The following is a 17,541-nucleotide window of genomic DNA, read 5'->3' on the forward strand; positions in this document are numbered from 1 at the left end:
GTTCTTGCAGACGGGTTTACTTTTTGAAAATCTAAGGTAATACGAGCATATTTGAAGAAGTGTATGAAATAGGCTGCAGTTTAAAGTTTCAAGCGTTAGAGCGAAACTGGCTTCTTCGTCCTAATAGTCAAAGTTCCCGCTGCTTCCTGGCTTTTATTATTTTATATTATATTTCGGGTCTTGTAGCGGCAAGTTTTCTCGAGATAACAGAAAATTGTATCTCTTTACCAGTATACATGTATACGCGTAATATGCATGCAGGTTTAAACTCAAACAACCGCAGTTAGATTCGAGAAAAGTTTCGTACTTCCTCTGCAATTACAAATTGCGAATACCTATATGTATACATGTATTAACGGGTATGTGTAAGTCGGTACATGCACCGTAATTTTTCATCTACTTGTTTTCAGTTTGAAAATTTAATCCCACATAATTTATTGTTCCTGCAGTTGGGAGAAAATCAGTGAAGTTTGTACGTGAGTACAGGTATCAAATAAGATCTAATTGATGATGATAACGTATGGTGGGTGAGGGTTTGGCCAGAATCCAACCTTTTGCTGGTTAGTTTTATCTGAAAAGCCGACATGCTGTGAATATGTAGAGAAATTCAGAGTGTTTGCTTGTCCTGGGTCGATAGTGTGAAAAGTTGATGTACCTTTTCAGCACTGAAATAACTTTACTAGTTAGCTGACAAAAAAAAAAAATAATTTTTCGACTACGGAATATAAGTTGTATATAATATTGTTATCTGTTATTTATTTATTTTTTTTTTCATGAACGTTCGGAAAAGTTAAAATCGGAAATTAACTAACATAAGGTACTTTTTCTTTCATTTAATCGAAAAAAAGGTTATTATCTCATGAGATGAACGGAGATTAACAGGAATAATAACTAGGATGAGTGAATTATGCATCATTAAACAAGTACGAATGTATTTTGCATTAGAATAGAATGAATAACAATGTATGAGTCTTATTATGGATATTTAATTTCATTCTGTTTCTGCGCAAGTTTAAAGTACATTTACAGAATATTTGCATAAAAATATACATCTGCTCAACCTCCGTGTAGAGTGGAAATGAAAAGGACGGTATCTCTGGGCTTTAATTTATACTCTCCTTGTCCCTGTAGGCATAAAACAATTTTTACGAGTTTCAAATAATCACCCGGTTTAGGACAATGGATTGAATTCTTTTTTATTTTTACATCGTAAATTCGATTTTGATTTCAAAGTCATCATAATCTTACAATTTTAATTATTGTAATATTTATCTCTGTCATGCTCTTCTCTAATCTATTTTCCGAATGAAAAATTATTCTAAACGTTTGTTTCTAGAAATTAATGAAACTTGTGAAATTCAGGTGATAGTAGAAAAGCTAATTGCATTTTATATAATAATTGTAAGTGTTTTATAAAACTTTTGCACTGAATTTCAATTTTTCCATTTCTGTAACACCTCAAATGTTGCCATAAAATATCTTACCAACAATTCCCAGTCTTCGTCATTGACGAGCACAAGAATTCCAGGTCGTCTGTAAGAAATGATTTTGAATTCGGTGTCACAAACAATATTTAATAAAGCAACTTGTGTGGTTATAAACTATTTTCAGGTTCAGTACTCTCGTCTCGATCCAAGTTGCTCGATACAATTGATAATCTAAAGCTATGTTTCTACATACTTACACTGTATCGCCAAGTAGAAATAATTCTGGCCTGTCTTTAAGGAGGTTGTCTCGGATCCAAAACAGCAAGCGACGTAGAGTCCCTGGAAAAATGAGAAATTACTGTGAGTTCGACGAATACATTAATACCATGTGAGACAATAAATTAGATAGAATTTGAGAGGACGAAAACTTACACTCCTCGTCACCTGGCAGGTTGAGCTCATTCTTTTTTTTCTCGAACAGCAACTCGGCGCCCCCTCTAGAAAGACAAATTTGAAAAATCACATCGATTTGAGGTTATGTCACCGGCTAATCTACTACTTGGTAATTTCATCTTCACCTAAACTCAACGGTTATTGATAAATCTTTATAGCCGGATGTCATGACGGATCACATGAAAATTATTTCGCAAGCAACTTCAACGACAGAGTATCATAAGCAGTTTCGTGTCTCTGACAAAGAGAACTAAATTCACGCGGCGTAGTAGAGGAGTAACGGCGGATGAATGGGTTACATATTGAATGGTTAGACCCTCATTCATTGTTTGGCAGCGCCTGTGGACTGTCACGTCGCCTGCATCGCTGACACCTTCGACGTAAATAGGTTTGCCGGGTTGCATATAATACGGCGGATCCCGTTTAATTCGACCGCAGATTACTTAAATTTTCATCAAGTTGTTAACTAATTATCCAGGAGATGAAGTAAGTAGTGACACCATCTGCGGGTATTAATATATTTACATACATGGTATTTGCATACATTAATAAAGACAAGTTATAAAATACTATGTACACACAATCTATATACACAAAATATGTCGCCTTTATTAATGCAACGATAATAGAACAGAATCTATGGTAATCCAGAGGTGGCATTTATAATGGAATACCTACGTCTTAATTAATTTCCTGTATCGTGATAAATTCGACAATAGCCAACGTCGTTTCTGGATCATTCAGAATAAATATACCTAATTTGAATATGGCAACAAGATGAGACATTATACCTGCACTTCGGAAATGTGTTAACTTTCACTGTGAGTATAATTTGAGCTGTCTTCAATGTCCAGAGCGCAGGGTACATATTCTTGGGTAGAGTCCTGAAACAGTGCAAAAAAATTTCTCTCATTTCTTACCTCTATCAGTTTTGAATACACAGTTGCCTATTATATGCCACACCGCGGAACATCGGATGGAAAATTGATCCAACGAATATACGTAGTGCAACAACTAATAACTCACCGAACTTACTATTATTTCGGTACCTTCTTCCAAGTTGAGCTCATCTCCGTCGTCTGTCGTTAAAATTATCACTGAATCTTCCGGTATCCCGTTTTCGTCTATGTACGTTATCGGTATTTCTGAAGTTACCTGCGAAAGTAAAACGGTAACGATAAATCAACAGTTCAAAAAAATCATTCCGCAGAGTTAAATTTTTCGCAAAAAACACCAAGAACACTGGCATGAATAAAGTTTTTTGCACGTTACATGCCTCACAATACGCAAATTCAGGTTCCTGTTCTTTATGGTCAGACAAATCGTTCAATTCTTCTGATTTTTGGTTACCCTCCTCGTCTACAGATCGATTCGGCTTTTTCCCATCCTGCTGTAACCTCCTCCATATTGTTGTTTTGGGGATATGGTAAGTCATCGATGCTGCAGCCTGTGACATTTTTCCACCCCTGCAAGCAGTCACTGCTTGCTCTAATCGAGATTTTTTCAAATCCTCGTTCTCAGTCTTTCGTTTTTTCCAGAACGACAAAGGAAGCTTTCCTTCATCCACCAACCTTGCTTTGTCTCTGAACAAGGTCGTTTTTGGAATCTGAAATGGCAATTTTTATTGTTAATTTACTGTCAGAGGAGAGAAAGAGACCAATCCTACTAATATATAGGGAAAAACCATTTCTTAATAATTCGTTACTTCCACTGTTGGGTATACTCATTGAGAATCAAAAACACACGTACTTGAAATTGGAGGGACACTTTTGTGAGGTTTTCACCTCTCTCCAAAGCTTTAACTGCAGCCTCTCTCTTATTCGCATCATAAGATTTCTTCATTTCTGTCCGTTGACCAAGAATCTGGCAACCTTCTTTCTGAATCCTCCGCCATAGCACAGTTTTTGGAATGCTAAATATTTCCGATGCCTGCTGCAAGCTTGAACCCTCTGTAATTCAGTAATTAAAGCATAATAATAATTGCAATTCGATTATTCTCTGAACATTACTCTTCAAAACGAATTATTTCTGCGCACCCAAAACAGCATTTATCGCCGCCTTCATACATTCCGCCGAATACTCATTTCTAGAAGCATTTAAATGAAGTCCTAGGGCTTTAGCTCGCATATACAATGTAGACCTGGGTATACCATGACTAGTTGCGGCCTCGACCAAGGTATGCCCTGTTTTGAGATCGTTTATCGCAGCCATAAGCATGTCTTCGCTGTAGTCTTTCTTGGAGGAGTCTCGCCTCCGCTTCCTTTTAGGACTAGTCACAGATATATTGCTTTGCTCGATCCGATTATCGACACTTTCAAAGTCTTGATCCAATGTGTTTAATTCTTGTTCTTCAGCCTCGTTAAGCTCGCTAAATGATTCAACCGTCTCCTCGCTGACATCCTCACCGGAAGTCCCGGTATCACTCTCATCCAAACCATCTATCTGTAATGGGGTCAACGTTTGTTTGTCATTACAGGGCAATTGATATGTAAAGTGAAACTCACCTCCATAAGACCTCGTATTTTCAAAGAATGGGCGGTATCGAGCAGACTCCCTATGTTATCCACAGGTATGCTGACCTCTCCGTTGTAAATGAAGTCTACGATAGAGCGAACATCGTTGGCAGATACATCGCTAAGTATAATTGTAGGTGAGTCCTCGTTTACTTGATTTAGAATTTCCTAAAATTATGTTATTTTGAGATAATGAAGCAACTACGATTGTCAAACTCATATTAGATATGAAATATTTCATCTCAAGGTAGTTACGACTTGCGTAACGTTCATTACAAGACACTAAATGTTCGGAGGAAAGGGTTAACGTGCGTTTGTTTACGGAATGCGCTTAGTACTTGGAACAAGGTGCTACAGGCAGATAATACGATGCGATGTGCATGAATCTTGTGTCCGTCAGCAGAAATGGTAACGTCCACCATGCAATTCTCGTCTAGTAGCTGACGAACAACGCATGGTACGTGGCTCCCGTAGTCGCTCCATTTGAAACAGTAGCTCTGCGAGATCCCCGGCTGACTCGGAGGACTGGCAGCCTCGGACATGCCGTTTCAAATTCGTTTCGCGTTTCGTTTCGATTCCAATTTTTCGCACGACCTCCGGCCGTTGGAAGTATGCCTAGAGTCTTAACACCACCGGAACTTGGAACGGAACTACCGACACGGAACTGATAGAAGTCACAGAACCGCTACAACGACAAAACCCCGACGTGAGTGAAGCACACCAAAGTGGACAAAGGGGTTTTCTCAAACGAGCAGACCTCACGAGGGTTATGACTAACTAGAGGACTAACTGTATGAGCGTTTACGAGTTGCCTATATTCAGGTACATTAGACAATTCCTCCGTAGACAATTCCACGGAGTAGTAGGAAGGAGACAACATTTCCCCAGTTTTGAGGTAACACAAAAAAAGTTGAATAAAGGCAATTGAAGCGCCTCTGACGAAAAAAGTGAAATTTTCGCTATAAAATGTAAAAAAAATAAGGGTGGTGATCGTAACCTATAAACCCTCATGCTATAAACATACTCCGTAATTTCGTAAGATACGCATTTGAAGTGAAAACCAGTGAAAACCGAGTAATTGCTTTTCCAACCTCAACCGAAATTAACTACGACGAAAAAGTAGCAAACGGCGAATCGCTAGATCTTGGGGCGAAGGGGGGAGAGTGCCATACGGCCTTACACTGCAAGAGGCGCTGGAATCGCCGTGGTTTTGCCCCTGCAAAAGTGTGTCTCTTTCCTAGCAGTTGTACTGATTGTTACGGATATAAATCCGTGCACGCGTGTCACGCGTGTGAAGGTTGGAGGTTACGAAATAGAAACGTAAACACTCGACTGTCATTTAGAGCACAGTTTTGAGATTGGAAAAATTACGACTTGTGATTGAAAAATGAGTGAAAAACGCGTTCACCAACCGGTAGTTCGTTACAAGGGATACGAGGCAAATAATGAGTGGACTAATGATGAAAAAGTGCTCTTATTAAAGGGTTTAAAGAAATACGGACATAAAGATATATCGAGTATAGCTAAATTGGTGCCAAGCAAATCCCCGGTTGCAGTGAAAACGATGATTCTCAACACAATGATGGCTGCACGTCGTTCTACCAAACCAGGGAGAACACCACCTATAAATATGTGGCTAGAACGAACGTCGCTTGATGATACAAACTCGCTGATTCCCCAGGCCTTGCAATTCATATCGTTGTTCGAGAGACACCCTGCTGCTGCAAATTGTGGTGGCTGTGATCTCAGGTAAATAGACAAGCTTACACCATCGGAGCATTCTTAGGCTAATTTTGATTTAATTCTTTATTCAGAGCTGCCTACGACTACGTTTCTCGCATGACACGCAACCAACCTACTGCCGAGCTGTCAACAAATACTAGAAGAATTATTTTTAAAGCTATTTCAAAGACGGTCAGCAAAATGAGATTAAGCAGTCCTGAGAGCTTATTCCAGGCTATTAATAACGTAAACAAAACAGCCTTGCAAAAGGATTACACTCACAATACCGTAAGCCATTTGAATAACGTCCGGTTGTTTGAAACCTCATATCCCAGAACTGACCAGGATCTGATCTGTATTTGATTAGGACACACGTTATTTTTACTTTGTAGAAAACGCAACATAACGCTGGACCTCACAAAGTGCTACAAGAGTTGAACACATTCATGGTACCAACTGTGCAGCTTCGCAAGCCTTGATTTCATTTCAATCAAGGTCTGAACTATCATGGGTAGTTATTTCTATTATCTAAGACTATTTTCTCTTGTAAGGTGTAACTCTCAAGAGGCACGCTGAGTACAGGATACCCAGAGGTGATGACATATTTTGACAATTTTTAATGAATTCTTTTTCATTCTTTCTCTTATATCAAGAATCCTCTTTTTTTTAATATTCATTCCGCAAAAACTATCTTTTTCTACATTGTTTGAGCTTTTGATTGAAGAAAAAACCTGTATAAATCGATTAATTTAATCGTAAGATATAAATAATTAGCCACACGGGTATGACATACCCATGTGCTTTTGAATCGGAAAGCTGTGATAGTGTACCTCTCGAGGATTAAGCTCAGTTGATGCAGTTTCACCAATTGATAATCAGCCGAATTAGACGATAATCCTTTTTCATAGATCAAATACTGATCCAATCAACTTAAATATTTTTTATTTCATGTGTGATAAACAATTGCGTTAATTTAATAACTAAGTAATACATACAATACGTGTAATATAGATAAAATATTATTTAAAAATTTTTGTTTCGTTACACGAATTATTTATAACAATGATTGAATAAAAATAGTGTACATGTTTGTATCTTTACAATATATATGTATAATACACGCAAAAAATTTCTAATTTCAAAACAATAAAATACCCAACAGTTTTTAAAACTTTTGTTGGGAAATTGATAACAATTTTATTACTATTCATGGTTTGTGATCGATGGTTGAAAGAGTTATGTACACTATGGAAGGACATAAATTTGAAAAACTGTGTTGTGTCAGGATCATTTACTGATAACGTTGCACTTTGATCGAATTTAACTTCCTTTTGCTTTTCAAAGGATTAGTTAAATACAGAATAAAATTACGTCATACGGAAATTTCCTCTTATAAGGCACTACAGTTTTCAACAATATGCCTCAGTAATGTGCAAAATATTCTGTTACGATAAAATAAAGATGATCATACAACAGAGACTCAAAGGTGCGGTATAGTATTCGGTATTCAGGTAAATTAAGAAGACTGGTAATGTTCGGTATTGAAAGTCAAGTGATGGTTGAAATGGATGGGAATGTAAATTTTTTCATAGCCTATCGATTATACTTTCACATACATCGCTCAACATCAATGAACCATGAATCCCAACTAGCTTGAAACTTTTTGTGAAACATTTAAAAGTCTGATAGCAACATCACGGAAGAACAACTGCTTGCTGCACGTATTTATATTTTCATACAGCTATTGAACTGTATCTACTGTGTTTTTCCTATATTTCCTACAGTGAAACTTGATTGTTGAGCCTTCTTCATTTCAGCAAAAGAAAAGTAAGTTGACACCTAAACAATGTTATGATTAATCTTTCAGTATATTCCAAGCATCTTCTTCTAGTTTCGAAGTCAAATCTGCGGGCTTATTATTGTCTTCTTCAAAATCAATCAAAGACTTCTTTTTGCTGTTTCCTTTTTTTGATGTCCGAGGCACTGGCTTTGACCGATCATCCCCGATTGATTCATTTGATAATTTTGGATTAGTGCTACTTCCCCAGGAATCCCAGTCCCGACTAGAAAGCTTAGTTCCTGACGAACTGCTTCTGAAGAAATTATTTCACATGCAGTGCAGAACTAACAATGACGTACATTCGTCACTTAAGAATTTACAAATCAATACTACAAATCTACTCACTTCATCGTATTTCCAGCTACTAACGATGATTTTTCAGTTGAATGTGAGCTGCTGGAATAACTGTTTTGTTGAGTATTTGAAGTCTGGTAATGATCATTTGAATCAAACTGTTGATGCTGTTCGGATGAATTTGTTCCACTGATATCTCCCCATCCTCGACGCCCTATATCACTGACCTAAACAAATTGGAGTAAAGTAGAACTGATTGAATGCGTTTGTAGCATTAAGCTAAATCGTTTATAACAGCTGTAATATTTTTTACAGTTAAAGTAACAAACAAAACTGTAAGACTTCGAAGAGCGTATATCGTTTTAGCATTTTCGGAAAGAATTTATGAAAATGAAATGAACTGAGATTTGAATTTCGAGGATAAAAATTCAGACAAAGTGTTGACTGTTTGGCAAATTGATTAATTTCCGTTTCTACCTTTGCGGCAAGACTGTTAACCTGTGCTCCGACATCCTCCAAAATTGTACCGTCGCGAACCTAATGAAGTAAACATAAAAACAAAGAAACCAAAGTAGTAAACCTAAAGTATGTTCCGGATAAAAAAATGACGATTGTAAAATAATCACAATGTAGAGAAGAAAGAATCGAATAAAATGCATAAATTATAATGAGATGGTTTTATCGAGTAAGAAGAAAATGTGGAGTACCTTTTGAGAAGCCATTCCACCAATCTTAATTGCGTTTTCTGTCGCCTTGCTCGCGATCTTCGCTGCTGAAGATGACATTATTGACCAGCCCTGGAAACAAAATATACATTTCCTGAAGTTATAGGAGTCAAAGATTAAAAATCAGGTTTTAGCATAGTCTTGCAGAGTAAAATAAAATCTTACGCTGGCAAGGGAAGAGACAGCAGTGTCAAAAAATTCTTGGGAAGAACTCCGAGGTGGGGCATCCATTTGGTAACCAAAGCCTCCATACTTTCCTCCTTGATTTGGCGGTAAGTTTCTGCAAGTGTAATTTGAACTACTTTGAAAACTTGTGGGATTAAACCATAATTCCCAAGAGGACTAATGATTATTTTTCATAAAGCTGTTTCTTGAATTCATAACTTAGTGTGCGAATTACTTGCAGGGTAGTACTGAAATGCCTTATACTCACTCGGGTCTAGATGCATTTTCATCCTGTTTCCTGGCAAAGAACGATTCAGTTTGAGTTTTAAAGCTAGCTGAGTTAAAGTTCTGATACGAACTGGATTCTTCACTCTGATATGAGTTTTGTTCGTATCTACTATTATTGTCTTGATACGACGAACTCCTCGAACTCTTGACACCGGAAGAACTTGGGCTCCACGTTTCCCCACGTGCCAATGTCGCTATCTAAATACGTCAGTTGACGATCATTCAATATAAAAGAAATGAATTGTTAAAAAAATACTGTCTATGCAAATACGAAATTCAATAGCTGATAAACGTGTGATTTCACTAATTGTATCAGTGGCTAAGACCGGCATGTTGTATCCCTGACACTGAGTTACTAACAACTTTAACTCTGTGTTGAGCCAGTCTTTTTTAAATACTGAAAGAGGAAAGTCTCGTTACCTTGTCTCTGTAAAGAGCTGCAGCATTAGTGTTATATCGTTGCTGTATAGACATGGAATCATCCCAGTCAGGTTGAGCCTCGAAGAATTCTCGAGCCTTTCTGTTTCCACCAACTTTCATTTTCTCAAGTTCCGAGTCTTTCCATTTGTCCATAGAAACGGATCGAACAAAGGATAAGTGCACGCCAAGACCTCGGTGCTTGCCGGAACACTCGAGGCAGATCCATATTCCATAAGTAACAGAAACCCATTGAGGATTGTGGGCTCCACACTCGAAGCATTTCTGGTGTAAAGATGAAATGAAAATTATGATATTAACGAAATTACCCGCGTTATTGACACGAGGTATGACAAACGTCTGTTAAGGTGAAACCTTACGCTATTTTCATCACGGGGTTTTAATTCACCAAGTATTCGTCGTGTTCTCGGGCTCGCCATGTCCCTGCTGGGGTCGAGACCTCGTCCCAGCTATCGTTGTGAATTCGGTCAGTGAATGGATAACGCTGACACTTTGATTCGAAGGTGACGACAAAGCGACGGGGTATGCATACGAAGAACCGCCAACGTTTACAGACCTCTGATTTCAGCTGATGTGCGAATTACGGCGCGCGTCGTGCCCGACAGATGCGATTTCCATTCAGAGGTTACCACGGCACAAAGTCACAAAGTCAGCTGTCAGCGTGTCAGTACTACGACGACTCGGGCTACGGGCATGAACTGCTGCACGATTGCCACAGCATAAGGCTCTGTTTGCAATAAGCGATGCCCGTTCGACCAATGAGCAGCTCGGATTTCGGGAATGCGATGATCGAGGCGAACGATTATGTGAACCTGGCAATAAGGGGAATGAAAAGCATGTGGGTAACGTGGGATGACGTGGCCGGTCGTGGGTATCTGCGGGAAGAAGAGTGTACGGCATCGCTGCAGTGTGCAACTTGGCGAACTTGGCTGAGCTTCAGGACTGAGTTTCGGAAAAGGCTGCGACATGGCTGCCGCAGGATCGTCGATGGTCGGTAATGGCTTAGTCATATAATAAATATGACATTGATTTTGAAGTGGCTCGGTGACCACGATGAGAAGTCGTTCGGACCAGGTACTGATTCGAGGTGGAATTAAAAGCAAGAAAACCGGAGCTGATAACTTGAGGCCGGGGGTCATATATGATACGTAACGCAAACGTAACTGGAAGACGAGAGCAGTGTCCACTACACGAGTTTTGAGATGATATCAGAGCCTCATTGAACGCGGAAGAGATCTTCTCATAGCGGACTAAACTTCTCGATATTTTAGCGGATACCTCGTGTGCGTCAATCTCACGATGTTTTGGAAGGTTTCCTGAAATCTCTGATAGTCCAATTAGTAGTTAGAGTTTCTACGCATCTAATCTCGAATGGAAGGTTTCAGGATCCGGAATCTCAGAGAAAGAAGGCTTGGATTCTGGTTGGATTTTTTCGGGCAAGAATTCGTGGAATTTGAAGAATGCTTGTCTAGACATTAAGATACCTCTATCGCTGCGAAGGATATCGTTTTCTGAGTTCCTGGGGGTCCGATTAGTCAGAAAATGGTCGTACAAATCGAATCTGAGACTACAAATTTTTGGCTCCGAAAATTAAAAAAAAAGTAAGGCTAACCCTTTGTTTATGGCGTTGCCCGAGACGTTTCCGTTCACACCTTTCGCAGGGAATTAAGCTGGCTTACAATTAGCCACCGACGATTGTACTTCCTCCTGATTGCAGTGTTCAATATCTCGCGCACGGGGCAACCCGCATACTTGTCCGCATTATTCTCGCTTCGTGCACCTGCAGCTTCCACCTCCATGTTGCGAAATCCGGGTGAACTTGTGCTGCCCCTTCCGCATTCTGAGCTGTATCAGCATCTCTGCCGGACGGAGGAGACCCGCTCTTGATGGCGGCTCGTCATCTAGTCTTCTCCACCTCCTGTTTCCCACGTTTCTATGTTTCTATGTTGCTGCTTTCTTAGCTTTATTCTGCTTTCTTGTCATTTCTTTTCTTTTTCGCTTTTTTTCTGACATTGTCTTCGCCGTCTTTCTCTGTTCTATTCTCCGTTCTAATTTTTATCGCTAGATCTTAAATAGTAATATAGAACTAGGCTAAGGTTTTGGAATTAAGGCTCTGTTTCTTTTTAATTTTGCAATAATGTTTTCCAATATTGTTATGGAAAAGATGAAAAATAAACCATTAAACCATTAAACCCCTTTGCTTTTTTTGCGAAAATTTTCGCGATTTTGAAAAGTGCTGGAATAAATTATTTGATGCACTATGCCGACGTAATTTTGCGAGAGGAATCGAATGGTTGCAGTTGAAATCCGCTGCGATGAACGGATCGAGAGTTACAGCCATAAACGAGAACCTGAGTTTCCGACATTTTTCAGCTGGTGATCTTTTCGTCGTAATTTGTCTGCCGTTGGTCCTACGCTCTTTTCGCTGCGTTTTCTGAGTTCCTGGGGGTCCGATTGGTGAGAAAATGGTCGTACAAATCGAATCTGAGACCAAAAATTTTCGGCTCCGGAAATGAAAAAAAAGTAAGGCTAACCCTTTGCATTTTTGGCGGAAATTTTGGCGATTTTAAAAAGTGCTGGAAATAATTCTTTGATGCTCTATTCCGACATAATTTTGCGAGAGGAATCGATTGGGCGCAGTCTCAATACGCTGCGAGCAACGAATCAAAAGTTACAGCCAAAAAACGAGAACCCGTGTTTTTGACATTTTTCAGCTGGTGCTCTTTCCTTCGTAATTTCTCTGCCGTTGGTCCTACGCTCTTTTCGCTGCGTTTTCTGAGTTCCTGGGGGTCCAATTAGTGTGAAAATGGTCATACAAATCGAATCTGAGACCAAAAATTTTTGGCTCCGAAAATGAAAAAAAAGTAAGGCTAACCCCTTTGCATTTTTGGCGAAAATTTTGGCGATTTTAAAAAGTGCTGGAAATAATTCTTTGATGCTCTATTCCGACATAATTTTGCGAGAGGAATCGATTGGGCGCAGTCTCAATACGCTGCGAGCAACAAATCAAAAGTTACAGCCAAAAAACGAGAACCTGTGTTTTTGACATTTTTCAGCTGGTGCTCTTTCCTTCGTAATTTCTCTGCCGTTGGTCCTACGCTCTTTTCGCTGCGTTTTCTGAGTTCCTGGGAGTCCAATTAGTGAGAAAATGGTCGTACAAATCAAATCTGAGACGAAAAATTTTTGGCTCCGAAAATGAAAAAAAAGTAAGGCTAACCCCTTTGCATTTTTGGCGAAAATTTTGGCGGATTAGAAAAGTGCTGGAAATAATTTTTTGATGCACTATTCCGACATAATTTTGCGAGAGGAATCGATTGGGCGCAGTCTCAATACGCTGCGAGCAACGAATCAAAAGTTACAGCCAAAAAACGAGAACCTGTGTTTTTGACATTTTTCAGCTGGTGCTCTTTCCTTCGTAATTTCTCTGCCGTTGGTCCCACGCTCTTCTCGCTGCGTTTTCTGAGTTCCTGGGGGTCCAATTAGTGAGAAAATGGTCGTACAAATCGAATCTGAGACGAAAAATTTTTGGCTCCGAAAATGAAAAAAAAGTAAGACTAACCCCTTTGCATTTTTGGCGAAAATTTTGGCGATTTTAAAAAGTGCTGGAAATAATTCTTTGATGCACTATTCCGACATAATTTTGCGAGAGGAATCGATTGGGCGCAGTCTCAATACGCTGCGAGCAACGAATGAAAAGTTACAGCCAAAAAACGAGAACCTGTGTTTTTGACATTTTTCAGCTGGTGCTCTTTCCTTCGTAATTTCTCTGCCGTTGGTCCCACGCTCTTTTCGCTGCGTTTTCTGAGTTCCTGGGGGTCCAATTAGTGAGAAAATGGTCGTACAAATCGAATCTGAGACCAAAAATTTTTGGCTCCGAAAATGAAAAAAAAGTAAGGCTAACCCCTTTGCATTTTTGGCGAAAATTTTGGCGATTTTAAAAAGTGCTGGAAATAATTCTTTGATGCACTATTCCGACATAATTTTGCGAGAGGAATCGATTGGGCGCAGTCTCAATACGCTGCGAGCAACGAATGAAAAGTTACAGCCAAAAAACGAGAACCTGTGTTTTTGACATTTTTCAGCTGGTGCTCTTTCCTTCGTAATTTCTCTGCCGTTGGTCCTACGCTCTTTTCGCTGCGTTTTCTGAGTTCCTGGGGGTCCAATTAGTGAGAAAATGGTCGTACAAATCGAATCTGAGACGAAAAATTTTTGGCTCCGAAAATGAAAAAAAAGTAAGGCTAACCCCTTTGCATTTTTGGCGAAAATTTTGGCGGATTAGAAAAGTGCTGGAAATAATTTTTTGATGCACTATTCTGACATAATTTTGCGAGAGGAATCGATTGGGCGCAGTCTCAATACGCTGCGAGCAACGAATCAAAAGTTACAGCCAAAAAACGAGAACCTGTGTTTTTGACATTTTTCAGCTGGTGCTCTTTCCTTCGTAATTTCTCTGCCGTTGGTCCCACGCTCTTTTCGCTGCGTTTTCTGAGTTCCTGGGGGTCCAATTAGTGAGAAAATGGTCGTACAAATCGAATCTGAGACGAAAAATTTCTGGCTCCGAAAATGAAAAAAAAGTAAGGCTAACCCCTTTGCATTTTTGGCGAAAATTTTGGCGATTTTAAAAAGTGCTGGAAATAATTCTTTGATGCACTATTCCGACATAATTTTGCGAGAGGAATCGATTGGGCGCAGTCTCAATACGCTGCGAGCAACGAATGAAAAGTTACAGCCAAAAAACGAGAACCTGTGTTTTTGACATTTTTCAGCTGGTGCTCTTTCCTTCGTAATTTCTCTGCCGTTGGTCCCACGCTCTTTTCGCTGCGTTTTCTGAGTTCCTGGGGGTCCAATTAGTGAGAAAATGGTCGTACAAATCGAATCTGAGACGAAAAATTTTTGGCTCCGAAAATGAAAAAAAAGTAAGGCTAACCCCTTTGCATTTTTGGCGAAAATTTTGGCGATTTTAAAAAGTGCTGGAAATAATTCTTTGATGCTCTATTCCGACATAATTTTGCGAGAGGAATCGATTGGGCGCAGTCTCAATACGCTGCGAGCAACGAATCAAAAGTTACAGCCAAAAAACGAGAACCCGTGTTTTTGACATTTTTCAGCTGGTGCTCTTTCCTTCGTAATTTCTCTGCCGTTGGTCCTACGCTCTTTTCGCTGCGTTTTCTGAGTTCCTGGGGGTCCAATTGGTGAGAAAATGGTCGTACAAATCGAATCCGAGACTACTAATATTCGGCTCCGAAAATGAGAAAAAAAGTAACGCTGACTCCTTTGCATTTTTTGCGAAAATTTTGGCGATTTTGAAAAGTGCTGGAATAAGCTATTTGATGCACTATGCCGACGTGATTTTGCGAGAGGAATCGAATGGTTGCAGTTCAAATCCGCTGCGATGAACGGATCGAGAGTTACAGCCATAAACGAGAACCTGAGTTTCCGACATTTTTCAGCTGGTGATCTTTCCTTCGTAATTTCTCTGCCGTTGGTCCTACGCTTTTTTTGCTGCGTTTTCTGAGTTCCTGGGGGTCCGATTAGTCAGAAAATGGTCGTACAAATCGAATCCGAGATTACGGATATTCGGTTCCGAAAATGAGAAAAAAAGTAAGGCTGACTCCTTTGCATTTTTTGCGAAAATTTTGGCGATTTTGAAAAGTGCTGGAATAAATTATTTGATGCACTATGCCGACGTAATTTTGCGAGAGGAATCGAATAGTTGCAGTTCAAATCCGCTGCGTTGAACGGATCATAAGTTCTAGCTGAAAAACGAAAGGTTTTTTCCTAACATCTCGCCTGTTGGTGCTACGCTCCTCTTAGTACGTTTTTTGCATTCCCGGGGGTCCAAATTGTCAACAAATGGTCATACAAACTGATTCTGAGACCAAATAGTCTTCTGTTCACTGCATACTAATTATTGCTTATAGAAACAAACCAGTTTTGAAGCATAATTTATTCTTCACATGTAAGATATTTTTACATCATTCATAAATATGGGCATGCGACGTAAGATTGGTTAATGCTTGGATGTTGAAGCACCTATATTTACGTCTCTCACCAATCATACGTGGCATATTACCATTTTCTTCAGTTCACTTAAAAATATAATAGGATTCGTATAATATGTTTATACTTATGTATAAAGCAGCATGTATATGGTTTACTATTATTATAATAAATACTTAATGTAATTCTCACAAACTTATCATCGATTACGAACTCAGTAATTGTAATAATATTAATTTCAATGTCCAATATATAAATAAAATCAGGTTTATCCAATAACGGTTGTACATACGTTACAATAATTTCTCCTTACAATTCGCAAACACGCTACTTTCATAATAACATATGTCTGCTCAAAGCTAGTACACATTTATCACTCTTGCACTCGTTATATTCGTTAAGTCTCGGGGATAATAGCTAAATTAATATTTTTGGGCTCGAATAATAAGGTGTTCTCTAATGTCCTTACGCACTTTTTAGTTTTTATTGACAGACCAACTCTTTACGTATTTAGCGTTTCGCAAAGTTTGGGTCTCATATGTCTGCAAGTAACTATTAACCAATATATATCAATGTAGACCTCGAACGTAATCTTCGAGTCTTCGTAAGATACACGTTCATTGTCTGAATTTCGTGTTAACTTTCCTTCAAACATTAACGAAATATTTAATTCTTTCAACGATTATAAAAACTACCCGCAACTTCTAAACCTTTTTGACGATTTAAATATCCGGTGAGTTGCAGAAGTTTCTTTTTTCATTTCTAGTCGGTAAAAGTCAGAAAATTCTCAAGCTTGGTCCTTTAAAAAATATTTACATTCTCAGGTTGTCGGTTATTTCCGACGTTCGCCTACGTCAACATGGACTTTGTATTGCAACAGTAACAATGAAGTATCTAGTGATTAAACCTTTCTTTGACCGGTTGGTGAAGACATTCATTTAGTAGTTATGGCTTTGACAGTTAATTCTGATTGCAATACAAGACTACAACTATTTACATTACGTACAAACAACATGCTTATTTGAAGAGTTGATTAGCATAATGCCATATCCTGAAGAAGTACTCATCCTTTCGTAGTAGGCGTAATCTTGCGTAAGAATGAATATCGGCATCCATGTTGTGTTCTCTGAGCCACGAACTTGTGTTTTCTGTACTGTAACTCAGAGAGGCTGTTTCCCCTCTATCAGTTGCTTCTGCAACTGGTTCGATGACCGACAATTCTGCGGGGCACAAAGCATTTTATGAAAACAAGAAATTGACATCAAGACGCACCTCACTAAGCAATAGCAAATAATGTGAAAATAATACATACCAGAAGCAGGTAAGACTTTGAATGGTTCTTCAGACTCCAAGGGCTCGCTGTGACCCACTTCGTTTTTGGCAAAGATTCTAATCAGATACTCGTGGTTCTCCTGAAGGTCTTTGATGGTGAGCTTTTGGATGTCTGCGTTAACTCGTCCAACCTCCATCCACATTGTCTTCTTAACGTCTCTAATAGCGATTTTATAACCCTCCAACGGTGCGCCGCCGTCGGACTCTGGTCTGCCCCACTCGATGACTATCGTGTTTCCAGCAATTTGCCGGATTTCGAGTGGCGCCGTTGGGGGTGACGGGACAGCTGAAATAGATCATAGCATCAGAAAACCCAAGAAATAGTATCCCATAAACAAACTATG

At 39.2% G+C, this 17,541-nt stretch overlaps 5 protein-coding genes and 1 long non-coding RNA gene across 10 annotated transcripts in view; 2 read left to right on the forward strand and 4 right to left on the reverse strand.

Moving 5' to 3' along the window:
- Positions 1-915: 915 nt before the first annotated feature.
- On the reverse strand, positions 916-2,219 carry LOC124297369 (ubiquitin-related modifier 1). The gene is made up of 5 exons (XM_046748315.1): positions 2,006-2,219; positions 1,860-1,924; positions 1,685-1,766; positions 1,485-1,533; positions 916-1,125 (listed from the first exon to the last, which is right to left on the reverse strand). The coding sequence occupies exons 1-5, from the start codon at positions 2,047-2,049 to the stop codon at positions 1,057-1,059; spliced, it is 309 nt and encodes a 102-aa protein (XP_046604271.1). The 5' UTR covers positions 2,050-2,219; the 3' UTR covers positions 916-1,056.
- A 250-nt stretch (positions 2,220-2,469) lies between these two features.
- LOC124297366 (protein abrupt-like) lies at positions 2,470-5,112 on the reverse strand. Of its 2 annotated transcripts, none has more exons than XM_046748307.1 (7): positions 4,732-5,112; positions 4,385-4,561; positions 3,917-4,322; positions 3,630-3,829; positions 3,157-3,486; positions 2,907-3,035; positions 2,470-2,764 (listed from the first exon to the last, which is right to left on the reverse strand). In XM_046748307.1, the coding sequence occupies exons 1-7, from the start codon at positions 4,933-4,935 to the stop codon at positions 2,690-2,692; spliced, it is 1,521 nt and encodes a 506-aa protein (XP_046604263.1). In that variant the 5' UTR covers positions 4,936-5,112; the 3' UTR covers positions 2,470-2,689. The 2 variants fall into 2 exon arrangements, with proteins under 2 accessions (XP_046604263.1, XP_046604265.1); XM_046748309.1 differs by having other exon boundaries at positions 2,916-3,035; positions 4,732-5,111.
- A 68-nt stretch (positions 5,113-5,180) lies between these two features.
- LOC124297368 (uncharacterized) lies at positions 5,181-6,675 on the forward strand. Its single transcript, XM_046748314.1, has 3 exons — positions 5,181-6,142; positions 6,208-6,403; positions 6,508-6,675. The coding sequence occupies exons 1-3, from the start codon at positions 5,781-5,783 to the stop codon at positions 6,592-6,594; spliced, it is 645 nt and encodes a 214-aa protein (XP_046604270.1). The 5' UTR covers positions 5,181-5,780; the 3' UTR covers positions 6,595-6,675.
- Positions 6,676-6,820: 145 nt separating this feature from the next.
- On the reverse strand, positions 6,821-10,575 carry LOC124297367 (ADP-ribosylation factor GTPase-activating protein 1). Of its 4 annotated transcripts, none has more exons than XM_046748312.1 (8): positions 10,225-10,575; positions 9,848-10,129; positions 9,408-9,625; positions 9,140-9,254; positions 8,957-9,046; positions 8,727-8,786; positions 8,301-8,476; positions 6,821-8,202 (listed from the first exon to the last, which is right to left on the reverse strand). In XM_046748312.1, the coding sequence occupies exons 1-8, from the start codon at positions 10,282-10,284 to the stop codon at positions 7,971-7,973; spliced, it is 1,233 nt and encodes a 410-aa protein (XP_046604268.1). In that variant the 5' UTR covers positions 10,285-10,575; the 3' UTR covers positions 6,821-7,970. The 4 variants fall into 4 exon arrangements, with proteins under 4 accessions (XP_046604268.1, XP_046604267.1, XP_046604266.1 ...); XM_046748311.1 differs by having other exon boundaries at positions 6,821-8,205; XM_046748310.1 differs by having other exon boundaries at positions 6,821-8,208; positions 10,225-10,572.
- A 79-nt stretch (positions 10,576-10,654) lies between these two features.
- Positions 10,655-12,063, forward strand: LOC124297370 (uncharacterized). Its single transcript, XR_006906583.1, has 2 exons — positions 10,655-11,466; positions 11,583-12,063. It is a non-coding gene; the product is annotated as an uncharacterized LOC124297370 (long non-coding RNA).
- Positions 12,064-15,751: 3,688 nt separating this feature from the next.
- The window catches only part of LOC124299107 (titin-like), a 65,671-nt gene continuing 63,881 nt past the window's right edge, over positions 15,752-17,541 (reverse strand). The window contains exons 42-43 of the mRNA XM_046752057.1: positions 17,178-17,483; positions 15,752-17,085 (exon numbers count right to left, since the gene is read on the reverse strand). Of these exons, the coding sequence (XP_046608013.1) occupies positions 16,883-17,085; positions 17,178-17,483 (509 nt within the window). The 3' untranslated portion in view covers positions 15,752-16,882. The remainder of the gene's footprint in view (positions 17,086-17,177; positions 17,484-17,541) is intronic.

This window comes from Neodiprion virginianus, chromosome 2, assembly GCF_021901495.1.
Source record: "Neodiprion virginianus isolate iyNeoVirg1 chromosome 2, iyNeoVirg1.1, whole genome shotgun sequence".
Lineage (NCBI taxonomy): Eukaryota > Metazoa > Arthropoda > Insecta > Hymenoptera > Diprionidae > Neodiprion > Neodiprion virginianus.

Bases quoted from the DNA above. Each gene is read 5' to 3' on its own strand.
- LOC124297369 (XM_046748315.1), bottom strand. From the start codon at position 2,049: ATGACATCCGGCTATAAAGATTTATCAATAACCGTTGAGTTTAG. The intron at 1,925-2,005 runs GTGAAGATGAAA...TTGTCTTTCTAG, and splicing joins TCAATAACCGTTGAGTTTAG to AGGGGGCGCCGAGTTGCTGT. The intron at 1,126-1,484 runs GTAAGATATTTT...TTATGCCTACAG, and splicing joins ACGAAGACTGGGAATTGTTG to GGACAAGGAGAGTATAAATT.
- LOC124297366 (XM_046748307.1), bottom strand. From the start codon at position 4,935: ATGTCCGAGGCTGCCAGTCCTCCGAGTCAGCCGGGGATCTCGCAGAGC. The intron at 3,830-3,916 runs GTGCGCAGAAAT...ACTGAATTACAG, and splicing joins GGCGATAAATGCTGTTTTGG to AGGGTTCAAGCTTGCAGCAG. The intron at 2,765-2,906 runs GTGAGTTATTAG...GCACTGTTTCAG, and splicing joins CCGAAATAATAGTAAGTTCG to GACTCTACCCAAGAATATGT.
- LOC124297368 (XM_046748314.1), top strand. From the start codon at position 5,781: ATGAGTGAAAAACGCGTTCACCAACCGGTAGTTCGTTACAAGGGATAC. The intron at 6,143-6,207 runs GTAAATAGACAA...TTCTTTATTCAG, and splicing joins TGTGGTGGCTGTGATCTCAG to AGCTGCCTACGACTACGTTT. The intron at 6,404-6,507 runs GTAAGCCATTTG...TTTACTTTGTAG, and splicing joins AGGATTACACTCACAATACC to AAAACGCAACATAACGCTGG.
- LOC124297367 (XM_046748310.1), bottom strand. From the start codon at position 10,284: ATGGCGAGCCCGAGAACACGACGAATACTTGGTGAATTAAAACCCCGT. The intron at 10,130-10,224 runs GTAAGGTTTCAC...TCTTTACACCAG, and splicing joins AACCCCGTGATGAAAATAGC to AAATGCTTCGAGTGTGGAGC. The intron at 9,626-9,847 runs GTAACGAGACTT...TGACGTATTTAG, and splicing joins CAGCTCTTTACAGAGACAAG to ATAGCGACATTGGCACGTGG.